General features: G+C 38.5%; 1 protein-coding gene across 1 annotated transcript in view; it reads left to right on the top strand.

Moving 5' to 3' along the window:
• Positions 1-4,843: 4,843 nt before the first annotated feature.
• UST (uronyl-2-sulfotransferase) overlaps positions 4,844-13,031 on the top strand; it is a gene marked incomplete at its 5' end in the record, with an annotated part of 108,561 nt that continues 100,373 nt past the window's right edge. The window contains 1 exon segment of the mRNA XM_009324154.1: positions 4,844-4,894. Coding sequence (XP_009322429.1) covers positions 4,844-4,894 — 51 coding nt within the window.

The following is a 13,031-nucleotide window of genomic DNA, read 5'->3' on the forward strand; positions in this document are numbered from 1 at the left end:
CTAAGGGATGCTATGCCAGTAAAGGTTGTATTGGCGCCTGGAATTTTGAGACAGTGACCAAGTGAAGAGAACAAAGTGGGATTTTCACAAGACCCATTAAATTAGGCAGTAGCTAGATCCCAGCTCCCTTAAACTGCTGCTTGTGATTCCCACCAAGGGAAAACCCTGCTCCAGGAAAACAGTCAAAACTCCACATTTTCCATATTGGCTTTCTCTCTTCATCTCTACTCAATTCTTTCCACATGATATCTAAATTGTTCAAATGGAGTGATTCTGTTTCGGTTGCTATCAAAGGGTCTTCAGTTCATACATCAGCCCATTTACCACCACCTCCTGTACTCCCTGGTCATTTTTTGGAAAAGTTTTTTCCAAGATTGCAGTTATTCTTTTTTTCTGTGGTTCTGAACTGGACACAGTAATATTTGTCCTAAATCCTGGTGACTGACCATCTTTCTCTGTATAAACTTGGCTTGCTTCAAGCAAAACCCCCACACTTCAGTGATTCCAAGAAAAAAGGAACATAACCACAAGGTTTCCTCAAAGATTTTGCATACAGCTGATTCACTTAACCTCAAAGATAATAAATTACGGAAAAATTTGGACTGCTTCCACGTATTCACCATGTTCTGTAAAAAAGCTGAATTCTTTTTTTTTTCTTTTTTTTTCTGACAGAGACTGGAGGAGACTGTGTTCAGTCAGCTCAAGTGTGTTGTTGAGCATGTTTGTGGAATGCATAATACCACTGTTCTGGGACTTGATTATTCTGTCTGACTTGTTTCTAATGCCTTAGACTTTCATGCTATTACAGGAAGGCAGAATATATTATAAGGCAGAAAATTTCATTTTTAAAGAATAAATACTCCTCTCCAGGAAAAAAAAGAAGAAAAATCTAGAAGCGTCTTGTCGGGCAACAGACAAGAGCAATGATGTCTTTAGTAAAGCTTTATTAAAGGACTTCAGAGAAGTCATTGTAATAATTTAATGACATAGGTTGCTTCGGGGCAAAACTAGATTCTTGATGAGGGAAGATGACCTCCTCTTCTATCGCTTTATCATTTCCACCACAGAAAGGCTCTTCTCTTCTTGTGGCACTTAGTGGTGTCAAACACATGCTGTCTGTGCCAGATCATATAAAAGCTGCATAATAATTTTCTCCATCTTAGATAAGCTTGTCGTGTTGATGTAAACACTTGAGCTTATGAACAGTGGTTTCAGTGTTTATGGTATTCATTCCTAAGTCCCTGATTTTCACTGCGCAACTCTCCTTTTTGTACTACTTTGTCATCTCTTAGTAGACAATAGGTCATAGATTGGCTTTACCTTGGTATTTCTCCATTGTTGCGATATTTATAATGCTGAATTTTTCTTTTGTTTTTAAACTAACATAGTCTGATATGTATTCTCTGAAAAGTGGCCCTATGTGTCAAAGCGGCATCCTGTCTTAAGTTCATAAAATTTGTAAATATCCAACTCAGGAGTCATGCTTAATATGCTTTTCGTGGCCGCCTCTTGTGCTAGAAAGTCATCATCTTTCCTGCAGGTTTTCTGCAGAAATATTCTGACCTAGGTGCGCGTTTTTCAGGCTATTTCTGCGTGCATTAAGGCTCCTGTAGTGTGGCTTCTGTTTTGCAAGCAGAATGGAAGCAAGCCCAATTCTATGATACGATGATTAGTGAGAACACGTGCAGGAACTTTGCAGGGTTAAGGAACTGGCCGGCCTACCCCAGAGCCTGCCCCCTCCACTCCGTCGCAGCTGGAGTTGTTGAGTTATTTTAGTGTGTTTTACTTAGGGCATGGTATGAATCATCCAGCAAAAGGTTTCGCTTTTATTACTGAAAACAAATACTCATTTTAAACTTGAACCCAAAAGAATTCAGACTATTGAATTGATGTGGCGTGCTGTGGATGCTGAGATCGGCGCTGGTTCCTATGCCTGAGGAGCAGAAGTAGGAGATCTGGCAGGGGAAGGGAACTAGCTCAGCCCAGCAGCGTAAGGGAGTGGGGAATGTCTGCAGCTTTCTTTCCTCTGCTCTTCATTTGTAAGCTATTCTGACTAGGTTTCAAATCAGTACTCTTAATTTCTGTGATCAGTTGTGTCTGTCTGGCAATTAGTTTCTATCACTGTTAGTTGCTTCTGGATTTGAGCAAGTAACTGCCACCTTTATAAAATGGGCCAAAATTGTACTGTTGTCTTTTAAGTGGATACAGTGGTAACTAGACTGTGCTGTAAAAAAAAAACAAACAAAACAAAACAAAAAAAAACAAACCAAAACAACAAAACCAAAAACACAACAACAAAACCAAAAAGCCCCAGAAAACATTTTGAGAGCAGAAATCAAACCTACAGGATGCATGTTCAAAGCCAGGGATATTTTGATGTAATTTTAATCATTAAAAAATTACAAAGGAAGGAAAATGCAGCATGCATGCTAAGAACATAGATTACTGATACAGAAAGGTGAAATCGGTTGTTATTGGCTTCTTAATTTTAAGGAATATATCAAAAAGGTTTCCGTAATATAGCTCAGACACTCTTGACGCTACTCTGTAAGATACTGTATAAACTATGACTGTAATGATCTGTTTTCTCAAGAGAAGGTGGTAATTCAAATCCTTCTCTACAGCAAAATGGGCTGTGATAGGTGATTGCTAAAGATATAGTTAATACATATGTAGTTAATATTCCTTTTTATTTGGGTGAGCATAAACTGCCGATGTTTCCAGGAGATGAGATATATATGACTATTAATATAACTTTCTTAATACCAATTATAAAACTCAAAGTTTTGTTACTCTTTTTAACAAATTAGTAGTTTTCATATAATGTTTATGGCATTTCTAACATGTTAACTTGTTTAGACAACAAAAATGCTTTTTAGCAAGCATCACTTGTTTTTAGCATGGATCAAAATGAAACAATTTTCCTGACACAATGAGAAAACCACAAGTGTTGTTTTTATCAACAACAGTGGCAGTCTTTCAGCTTAATTAATTACAAAGAGGAGAAAGTTGCTGTGAGCTATGTAGTAACAGCCTGATCCTACAGGAAAGTTAATTCCTGAATGAGTGTGAAAGGAGAGGCACTGACAGAGCTTTGCTTGCTCCCCTCCCAGGTGTAACTCTGTTTTCCTGATATGCTTCTTTTCAAGTCCATCTCACTGTGTGTGGAGTAGCTACTTTATTGGAAAGCCATACACAACTCTTGTTAGCAGTCTGGGAACTGAATTACTTCCCTGGCAATTAGCATCATATCAGAGGAATGGATAATAGAATTTATCCTGAATATAAGGAATCACCCATATTATCCATGGCATTAAAATAATCAACTGGGTTGTTTGAAGGATGGGTATTTGTGTCAAATGTATAGAAAGATGAGTTTCTGGTATGCTTCAGAAGATGATGCACGATTTCAGACGACCGTTGAAAAGTTACTGTTCAGGCTTTTGTAGTTGTGCAAACTCTTGCAAGATCAAGGTACATACATCTGTAAAAGAACGAGTCTGGGGTATTGGGACTTACCTTTGGACGAGTTGGAAGCCTTTTGACTCAAGTTTTCATAACTTCATAACCCATGCTAGAAAAGCATAGAAAAAACAGAAAGGAAAATACTTCTGCAAAGTAATCCTGACTTTTTATTGTACATGGAAATTCATCACACTTGCTCACACACAAACTTCTTCCTGCCTCCTGGATCCAGAAATCTCTTTGTTTTGCGGAGTGCCAGGAAAAACAATGTGACACAGTGTCCTTTTGGCCAGATTGACAAGACAAGAGCTCTTTGGTGCCAAACTATGTTTTACTCCCGCTAGCCTGCATTGCCCCAGAGGCAGTATCTGCTGCCCATTCAACACCCCAGGAACGGAGATGCTCACGAGTGGGACATGCTTTTTACAGTCCTCCTCCGTGTGACGTTTGGATATCTAGTAGGCACTTGTAAAAATTATTCTCTTACTCCGTACTGATGTAAGGTTAGAGCAGAGGTATTTTTGCTGTCTTTGGTAGGAGGATGACTGAGAGGAGAGGCATGTGTGGCCTGAGGGGAACTTATCAAACCTTGCAGCAAGTTGAACTTCTGCTGGGACATGTTGGGAAAGCTCCTGATTAATCCTTTGGGAGAAGGGTTCAGGAAGGACAGTTGCAGGGAAGACAGCCTATGGGTGTGTGTGGGAGGGTGTATTTTATATATCAGTGTGTGTTTGTAAGCAATCGGTAAAAAGTCTGAAATTGTTGCCTTTTTTATTGTAGCTAACTAAGAAGGGAGCACTTAAAAATTTTAGAAGCTTTTTTTTTTCTGAAGTGTTTCCTCTGAATTAAAAGAGCATCTTGAAAGGGCAGGTATAATTACATCAGAGTACAACTCCCATTCAATCGATACTGTTTGGGAACAAAAAAGTACCTTGGAGGTTGGGGATGATCCATGTTAGAAGAGAGATAAGGGAACGCTTGTCAACTCCATCAGACCAAAATCTGATGAAGGCCTTTGATACTTTATTATTTAAGAAATCTTTTTGAGGTTGACTGTGCTCACTTGCTTAAAATGTACAAGGATGCAGCTGACAGTTTTTGTCAAGCAAATAATTGAATGCCGTGATTATTTAATTAAAGCTGCCTTGGCCCATTTAGTTTTTTGCTAAAATGGCAATGTATGTCTAATCTTTTATCAAGAATGTAGCCAAAACAAATTAGTTTTGTTTTTCCCTTGTTAATCAAAAATTAAAGCAGAGGGTATTTATTTTCCTAGAATTATTTGACACCACAGAACCAGTGAGATAGAGATACACTGGTTCCATGAATTGGCAAGTTTTGAAGTTGCATTGGATGACTTTTGTTTATCTCCATCCTTTTTGTAGGAAATTCCACTTATTTGGATGACCACGGACCACCCCCTCAAAAGGTGAGCTGCTGTTACTTGCATTTGCTTCCTTCTTGCATTTTTGGTTTTCGTTTTTAACTAATTTTTGACTAATTAAATTTCGTAATTTAACTAATTGTATGCTTACTTGTGTGCAAAGCAACTCTGCTGAGTTTGCATCAACAGCACCTGGCCTTTCCAACTTCCCCCCCCAGTGTTTTCAGGCATTTGTTAAGTAACGGGTTAAATCTCTGTGTAATTAATGCAATTTTTTTCATTGCGTCAAGGGGAGACAGGATTTTAGTCATGTTTTGTCTGTCAGCACATTCATGCAAAAACAAGACTGCAGTTGGAACTAATACAGCAGGTGAAGTTGGCCTTTTTGCTGGCAGCAGTTCCTAGAACATGGGCTCTGCTGCAGGTGCAATGCTTTCAAGCAAAGCAGTAGGATATATTTAATGAATGTGCATAATGAGTCCTTTTATAGGGATAGGTACACTGTTCCCATCACATATGACTGTGCAGCATTGACTTTTTCCCTCACCATCATCATGGCACTTCATGACATTTCAGGTGAGGACCAGCATCGTGATGGTTTCTTCAAGAGGAAAAAGTGGAAGCAGGCATTTAGGGTCCCTTGTTTTTTGTTTTCTTTTCTTTTCTTTTCTTTTCTTTTTGTTTGTTTGTGGTTTATTCTGTAAAACACAATTTGGTACTATCTTGTGTCTGTCTTTCCAGACAAGAAGGCTATTATAACTCCTTTTGTATAGTAGCTATTAAAAAAAATAAGACAACAGTTCTCTTGCCACGTTCTAATTGCTCCAGACTCACTTTATTTCTGTAGGTACAGTGTAGTATCTTATTGAGGTATTTGGGTAGAACTAACTGTGGTTTTGAAGTCTTTATGCTGTGCAGTTGCAACACTTGAAGGTGCAGCTTTTCTGACAGTTTCCTTTCCAAATTATGCAGAATTCTCACTGTTACTTGTAAATCACCAAAGCAGAAAGGGGGCAGAGATACTGTGATTATGTCTATAATAATAATTAGCCATAGGCTAATTTATATAATATAGCCTATAATATATATATTTATAGGCTCTAATATTATATATTATAGGCTACATTATATAATATGTATATTATAGGCTATATATAGCCTATATACTATATATATTATAGGCTCTATTAATATTATATAATATATACTATATATGTAGCCTATAATATATAATATAGCCTGCTTTTATATTAAACTTTTGAAGTAGTATTGTTTTAATGGAACTTAGATGCCTGAATGCTTTTGTAAGCCCTGTTGGTATTTAAGTAGAAATTTTACCTGTTTTAAGAACTCCCCATGAAAGAGTGAGATTCCGTAGTCACTTCAGCCAAAAAGTGGAGTCTGCTGATGAAAGGGTCGGTTTTTTCCTCAGCAGTGCAGGATTTCCACCGGGCTGATGTGGGTGAGCTAGTGCAGTTACCTGAAAATGTGTCTGTCTTCTAGCTTAGTTTTCAGACAGATTATTTTGCTGATGCGGCCCACCGTGAATGCTAGTGCAGCAGGTGAGAGTGAGTAGTTAGAGGTGGGGTGGAGGTGAAGCGCCACTATCTCTGACGGTAGTCCTCACTCATCTCTGTTCAAACTGACCATGAAATCACATCCTGAGCCGCCAGGCCTTGTGTTTAAATGCCCAACCTCGTGTGTGCATCAGTGTGGTGAAACGGCGTGCTTTTGGTCAGTGGAAGAAGGGTAATGTGGAAAGCGATTCGACTTAGCTTAGTTACCGGTGAAAGCAAGCTACAATAGTCTGGGTTTCTTCACCTTTTTGCTGCAAACTCTGTGCGCACGAGTTCTGTAATTTTCAGCTGATATGTGGAAATTTGTTACGCTCTTAAAAGTTCAGACAGCTCACTTAGAGGAATTGTGTACATCTGATTTTCTTCCTCTCAACATAAATGACTCACTTTTTCTGTATGCAGTTACAAAAACAAATGGATGTAGACGGAAGTGACAATATCAACCTGTTAAGTTCATCATTACTAACTGAGATGGGACAGGGAGGAAATCTAAGGTTGAACAAATGTTTCACACTTAAGTTTTATTTAGTACCCTCTTGTGCTTGATTTTTTTTTTTGTTTGTTTGTTATTTGTGTACCATCTGCTTCTCTTGCCCAGAAGTACAGCAGCTTGCATGGAGTAAAGCATTATGTTTGTCAGGTCTCCAGAGCAAACACTCAACTCAGAAGAGTAAAGCAATGCTTATTCCGGACCTGTATTTTTCATGCTTGTGTTAGCATTCAGAAATGCCTAGCTGTGCCAGTAAGGAAAAGGCTGTAATCTAGACAAGAGTTTTTAACCTTGACAACTTTATTCAGATTTTGGTCCTTTTACTTCAGGAATTTTGCATTACCAGTTAACGGTGCTGTGGATGGGAACTATACTCCAATGGGCAGTAGCAGTTGGACAGATTTATCCAACCCAGACATTTTCCTGTTTACATTATGAAAATTTCTTTTGCCTATCTAAACATGTAATTTTGGGCTGCGTGTACACAGCTTCATCCAGCTGCAGCTCAGCTGTCTGTAGAAAGGCCAGCTGATTAGATACCTACTCGACTGATTGGTTGTGTAGGTACTCTTTGATTAGCTGCTTATAGTCAGTAAAGTTTTTGGGCTTTCTCTGTAATCATTCTCACTCCTGAAAGCTTGGTGAATAGCTCAGTGGAATAACAGGCTGTAGCCTTGAATAAGTTACAGGTATTCTGCTTTTTGAAGTACTTTGCCAGTGTTTAGAAACACTGATAAAAAGATGGATGCACACATTTTGATCATCCCTTGGACAACATGTGGGCAAGCCTGCTTGTTCTTGGGTGGGTGTTTTTGTTTTGTTTTCCATTCTTCTAATCAAAACATGGGTGGGGATTGGTAAAAGGGCAGATAATTCCTGGTATTTGCTTAGGGTCACATTTTGCACAAAGATGCTCTTGCTTTGTAAATCTCACGCATTATTGGCTAAGTGCAATTATTTACCCTCCTGCAGTTTCAGCTCTGAACTATGAACTCTGCCTGCGTGAGTGAAACTAAATTCACTGTAGTTGTCATTATCTTTCAGGTAGCATCTATTCATGAGACTAGATGACTGTCTACATTTAAACTAATAGATGGTTAAGGTCAATGAATGGTTTAATTTGACATATAAAAAGCTGTCAGAAGAAATTAAGCCTGAATCCAACATGTAAAATATTTCATTACAAATAGTATTTTCAGTTGTGATCCTCACAAAGCCCAGGTGACATGATGCACCTTTCTTTAGTAGCACGTGTAATGCACAGATGAAAAGGCCCTCAATTTGTTTCTTCCAATCCTGACAGTCACTTACCCTGGAAAGCATACCTTTGCCCTGCTGCATTCCACTGTGGTCAGTCCTACGTGGCACTATTGTGTGAAGCTCTCCAGCGTTTTCCTCATGCCCACTGTATTCGTCAGAGGGAATTACAGTATGCCCTGAATGAAATGAAAGCATGAGCAGGGGATTTGGTAGGTTTAGGAAGCAAGTTTTAGGGTCAGAAGGATTCTAATTTTGTGTGTCTGCTTAAAAATGGTTAAAAACTAGAAATTGAGATAATGAACAACAATCCATTGCCCGGGGTTGAAATGACTGATAGCTAATATCGGCGGTATGTAGTTAGCTGTAGTGGAAGGCCACCAACAGTTGATATCCACTGGACTGTAGCTGTTTTGCAGAGTACATTCCAGTGTTTTGTTGGAAATCATATTAGTTTTGGCTTTTTGTCATGGCTAGGTCCTGAAACTTTGTTTTTTTTTTTAAATACTGTGCGTGTTTTTTCCCAGTGGAAGAACTGAAAATAGCATTTGTTCTCTGAATAAGGAATAGCATCATCACATCTCAGGAGATTAGGGTATTGGGCTGTTTTTTCAAGTAAAGGTGGCAGCAGCAATTTTCTCAGTGCAAGTAGAGAAGGAAAGCTTTGCTCACTGCTGTACATGAACATTGCTGGTGTGGTTCTGGTTCTCCCTTTAAGGCCAGTTGAGCCAGCTTTTCATGTCTTCCCCCAGTGAAGGTTTACTTGACTGTTAAAGATTAGCAGTGGTTACCCTTGGCAGTGGTATGAAGCTTACCGTGCCAGTGGTATGAAGGTAATGTGTCTGGCATAGGCCACTCTTCTTTGGTCATTAGGCACCGAAGACTTGACCAGAGATTGACTAATCCTCGATTTTTCACGAGTTCTAAGACATATCTGTGTGTGCTTCTCTGCAAGTAGATGCAACTTCCAGCAACCCTAGCATACCTCTGGTCTTGCCGGTGTTAGTATGTCACAGATAAAAAGGGAATATAGTTGAGCCAAATGTAACCTCCTATTCTGTCGGTAAACATTAACTCTTCAAGTTAAAGCACTTGAATTTCCTAGTTCAAATCTCTATCTCACTACCTCCTGGGTTTTTTTAAATGATTCTTAAAATACCAGTTTTAAGGTTTTTGCAAAGTGATCATTTGTTTATCCTTTCTCTGTAGATTGGAGTCTAAGTGATGCCCATAGATGATGCTAGCCTGTTTTTAAAAAACACCTGTGAAATTGGTGTTCGTTAGTGACTGATGGTGTTCTGTTGATATATTTCATGTCTGAGCATTTCAGCGAATAAAACAGGTGTATTTTGTTCCAGTATTTGGGCTAGCTATTTTCTTGCAAAACTTCCTGAGGTTTTTTCCTCCATCCAAGATGGTGAAGCTGACCTTTGAGGACAAATGATGCGATCTTTATCAAACCTACTGTTGTTATTGATTGAAAGCTTTTCCCCTGAGCACTTGGCACGAGCACCAGGATATGTCCCTCTTTTGGTGCAGCTGATATATATGTATAAAGGAGCTGAGCACATAGATGACATGAATTACATTCAAGTGGTCTATTCTCCTTTTCTTGACGGTTTTCCCATGGGATGCCTGTCATGGACCCAATGTCTTTTGGCAGCTTTTTAGGTGTCAGTGAAGCCCAATGCTTAGCATGTGTGTGACTGCTTCAAAGCTTTAAGTGAATACAAAAATGGATGTGGGTCAGGATGAGGTCAAAATGAGAAGAAATAAAATGCATACACAAAACAAGTTTGATCTGATTTTTATTGGTTTGAAGCTGGAAAGTGGATAGATACCCTTTTCACCATTCTTTCCGTTCTTACCTAGTACTTATGTGATAATCGTTCATGTTTTCCTTATGGATCAAGCCTATGGGAAAAGATAGCAGAATCCTTGAGTGGCCTTTGGTATGTACTGTACCCTGTCCTTGTCATCCTCCGTTGTCAAGTAGATTTTTTTTTTTGTTTGTTTGACTTTAAATCTTAATAAAAGTTGATGTCACATTGCCCCCATTACATTGACTTTTTATGTTCATCAGGTTTGTGTCAGCTTTATTTTTCCCAATTATTTTGATAACAGTACTAAGATAACAGCCAAGAGCTGTGCATTTTTCTTTTGTTTTTTTTTTAGTGGATATTTCCTGTTTCATTTGAACTTGTGTTTTAGTTCTAGCCATCTTTTTTGAGAACATGGTTTTACCCCTTCAGCACTCTACAGTCTTAAATGGTTGATTTGATAGGGATGAAGTGCTTGATTTTAAAAAAACAAAACCAAAAATCAAGCAAGATTTGTTTCCTTTTAGGTACATGCTTATTAGGGATTTTAAGGGCATGAATAGTACTGTGTGTGTCTTTGATAGAGTTGAAATTCTCTGTTAGGCTGTTGTAAAACAAATGGTGGATAATCTTTGAAGCAATCCATCAAGGTAAGGGTGGGAGAAGATTTCAGTGATCAAAAAAAAGCCCTATCCTGCTTGTAAAATCAAGATTTGTTTATGAGATGATCATGCAGTGCGAAAGCTTTCAGCTAGCAAAAATTGTAAGAATTTAGAAATGCTAAAATAGAGTAAGTAATTTCCTGTGGTTACCAGACTCAATACCTGGCTGATAAAATCAAAATATTAAAAGAGAATTCAGTAAGTGCCTTAACCACAAAGATCCCCTTTATAGTTTGAAGTACTGTTTTGCTGTATAACTGAGCTTTTGAGCCTAGTACAATCAATAAAATACTGCAATTTTAAAAAACATAAAATATTTCTCCACTTCCCTCAGTTTATCAAAGGCGGTATAAAATAATTGTAGATATATGGGGAATAATTATTTTATGTTCTTTTTAAATTGTGTTCTCCTTCCTTATAAATGACAGTATCTCAAGGGAAGCAAAATCTGATTTTTCCAGAAGATTTCCCCATTGTCTGTTATTTATGATCGGTTGGAATCCTGCTAAGCTACAGGTAATGAATGATATAGCACACTAGTATTACGGAGATATCGCCAAAAGCTAGAATTGAATCTGTACTATTAAGTATGAATTGGATCATAAAAATATTTGAATAGTACTGGAGTACTAATTTCTGTTTTGTATTGTTCATATTAATTTATTGATCAAGAATCTTCAGGACAAGAAATTATTTTATTCTGCTATTTACCAAAATAGAGAAGGTGCTTATTTTTTTTTAATACTACTTCAGTTTATAGCATATCAGAAAGTTGTTGACATGGGGAGGCTGACTGATAGTAAATGGACAGTACAAAGACTTTGGAAATTAAAGCCAGATTGCCTGTCACAAGAAGATAAATCCATGAGGGGATACTGTTCATGCTAACATCCTGCAGTAGTTTCAACAGTAGTGAAGTGGCCTTTTACTAAGCCTGACATTTTCAGCCTCTCAATTTTGAAAGACTTTGAGAGACAACAGGGATGTAGGTTTTGTGAATGACAGTAGTCTGTAGTTTTCATCCATCTAGTTTCAAAGATGCTTGGGAAGTATTTCATCTTTTGGTTGGTACTTCACTTGTCAGGCTGTGTGCATAGTTAAAGGTGAATTTTGCTTGCCTCTGGCATTAACACAGCAGCCTGCCCACTGTTACACAAAATAGAAAAATTCTGGTATCACCAATTTTGCAACCTGTAGGTTTTGTTCTGCGTCACATACCATAGCTAAAAAACTACCCAAGGCATTAGTGTCCCCACTTCTGAAGCTAGTAGAGCTCTGTGTTTTCACTGAAATTTAGGACACAATCCATTCTGAGTTGATTTTTGCACCTGCAAAGCATCCATGCACATTATTTCACAGCATATGAATATCTCTTACAGATTACAGTTTTAAATTTCCAGCTGTCCAATACATTCCCCTCTTCTTCCCCTTCTTTCCATGATAGGAAGGTATTCATAAACTAACATAGCATAGGAGGAGGTTATAACCACTCAATCATATACACTGAATCATGGCCACCTTCATTATCTTTTTACTAGGCAGTGCTGGATTACAATATTGAAGCCCAATTACAGGTGGGTCTGGATGACCTAAACCTTCAGTGGAAAAACAAAAATCTGCCATTCTGGATAGGGATAGCATGACAGGGTATCTTTGGAAAGTGACAAACTGATTTGGTTGATGTTGCTAAGCCTTGTGACCCAGTTGAGTAACACTCATGATTTCGCCACGAGTCTTATGTTTGTTGATGCTGTTCTTAAGTCCTGAACTGTTACCATTAAACAGTTCTGAAAGAATCTCAGTTGACCTGAACAAAAAGGTTTTTTTTTTCCTAGCTATGATGTTTAAAGAAAAAAAACTGGAAAACCTGGAACTTGGGATGCTGTGGAGGCTTGCAAAACTGAAAAAAAAACCCAAATAAGAATTCTAGTATTATTTTGAAAGCCTCATGATTTTGAAGATGAGCTGGTCGGTCCTGGCAGTTTTCTACTCGGGATTTACAAAACTATAAAGTGTAGTTCAGGAAACAGTAAATAGTGGTGAAGTTCTCCAATAAGGACCGGGAGCTGTAATCAAAAATGAGATTGTGAACTCACCTATGAGTGGTCAACAGTAGAGTCAAAACATCAGGCAAAGAGGACAGGGTGTCTTGACTGGGCTGAAGGGGTCTGCGTGAGAGTGGTGGTATCATGGTAATTCAGGTGAAGGAGGAGTTTGGGTGAGTAATGTAAGGACAGGGCAGTGTGGGTATGAATAGGTAATTCTCAGGACAGCACCCATGATACCCTGGCATCCTGGGGGAGTGTGGAGGCCTTTGCTGCTGGCACCATTGGGGATTTTGAGTAGATGCAGGGAGAAGCTCCCTCCAGTGAAATG

The sequence above is a fragment of the Pygoscelis adeliae genome, unplaced genomic scaffold, assembly GCF_000699105.1.
Source record: "Pygoscelis adeliae isolate BGI_AS28 unplaced genomic scaffold, ASM69910v1 Scaffold105, whole genome shotgun sequence".
NCBI lineage: Eukaryota > Metazoa > Chordata > Aves > Sphenisciformes > Spheniscidae > Pygoscelis > Pygoscelis adeliae.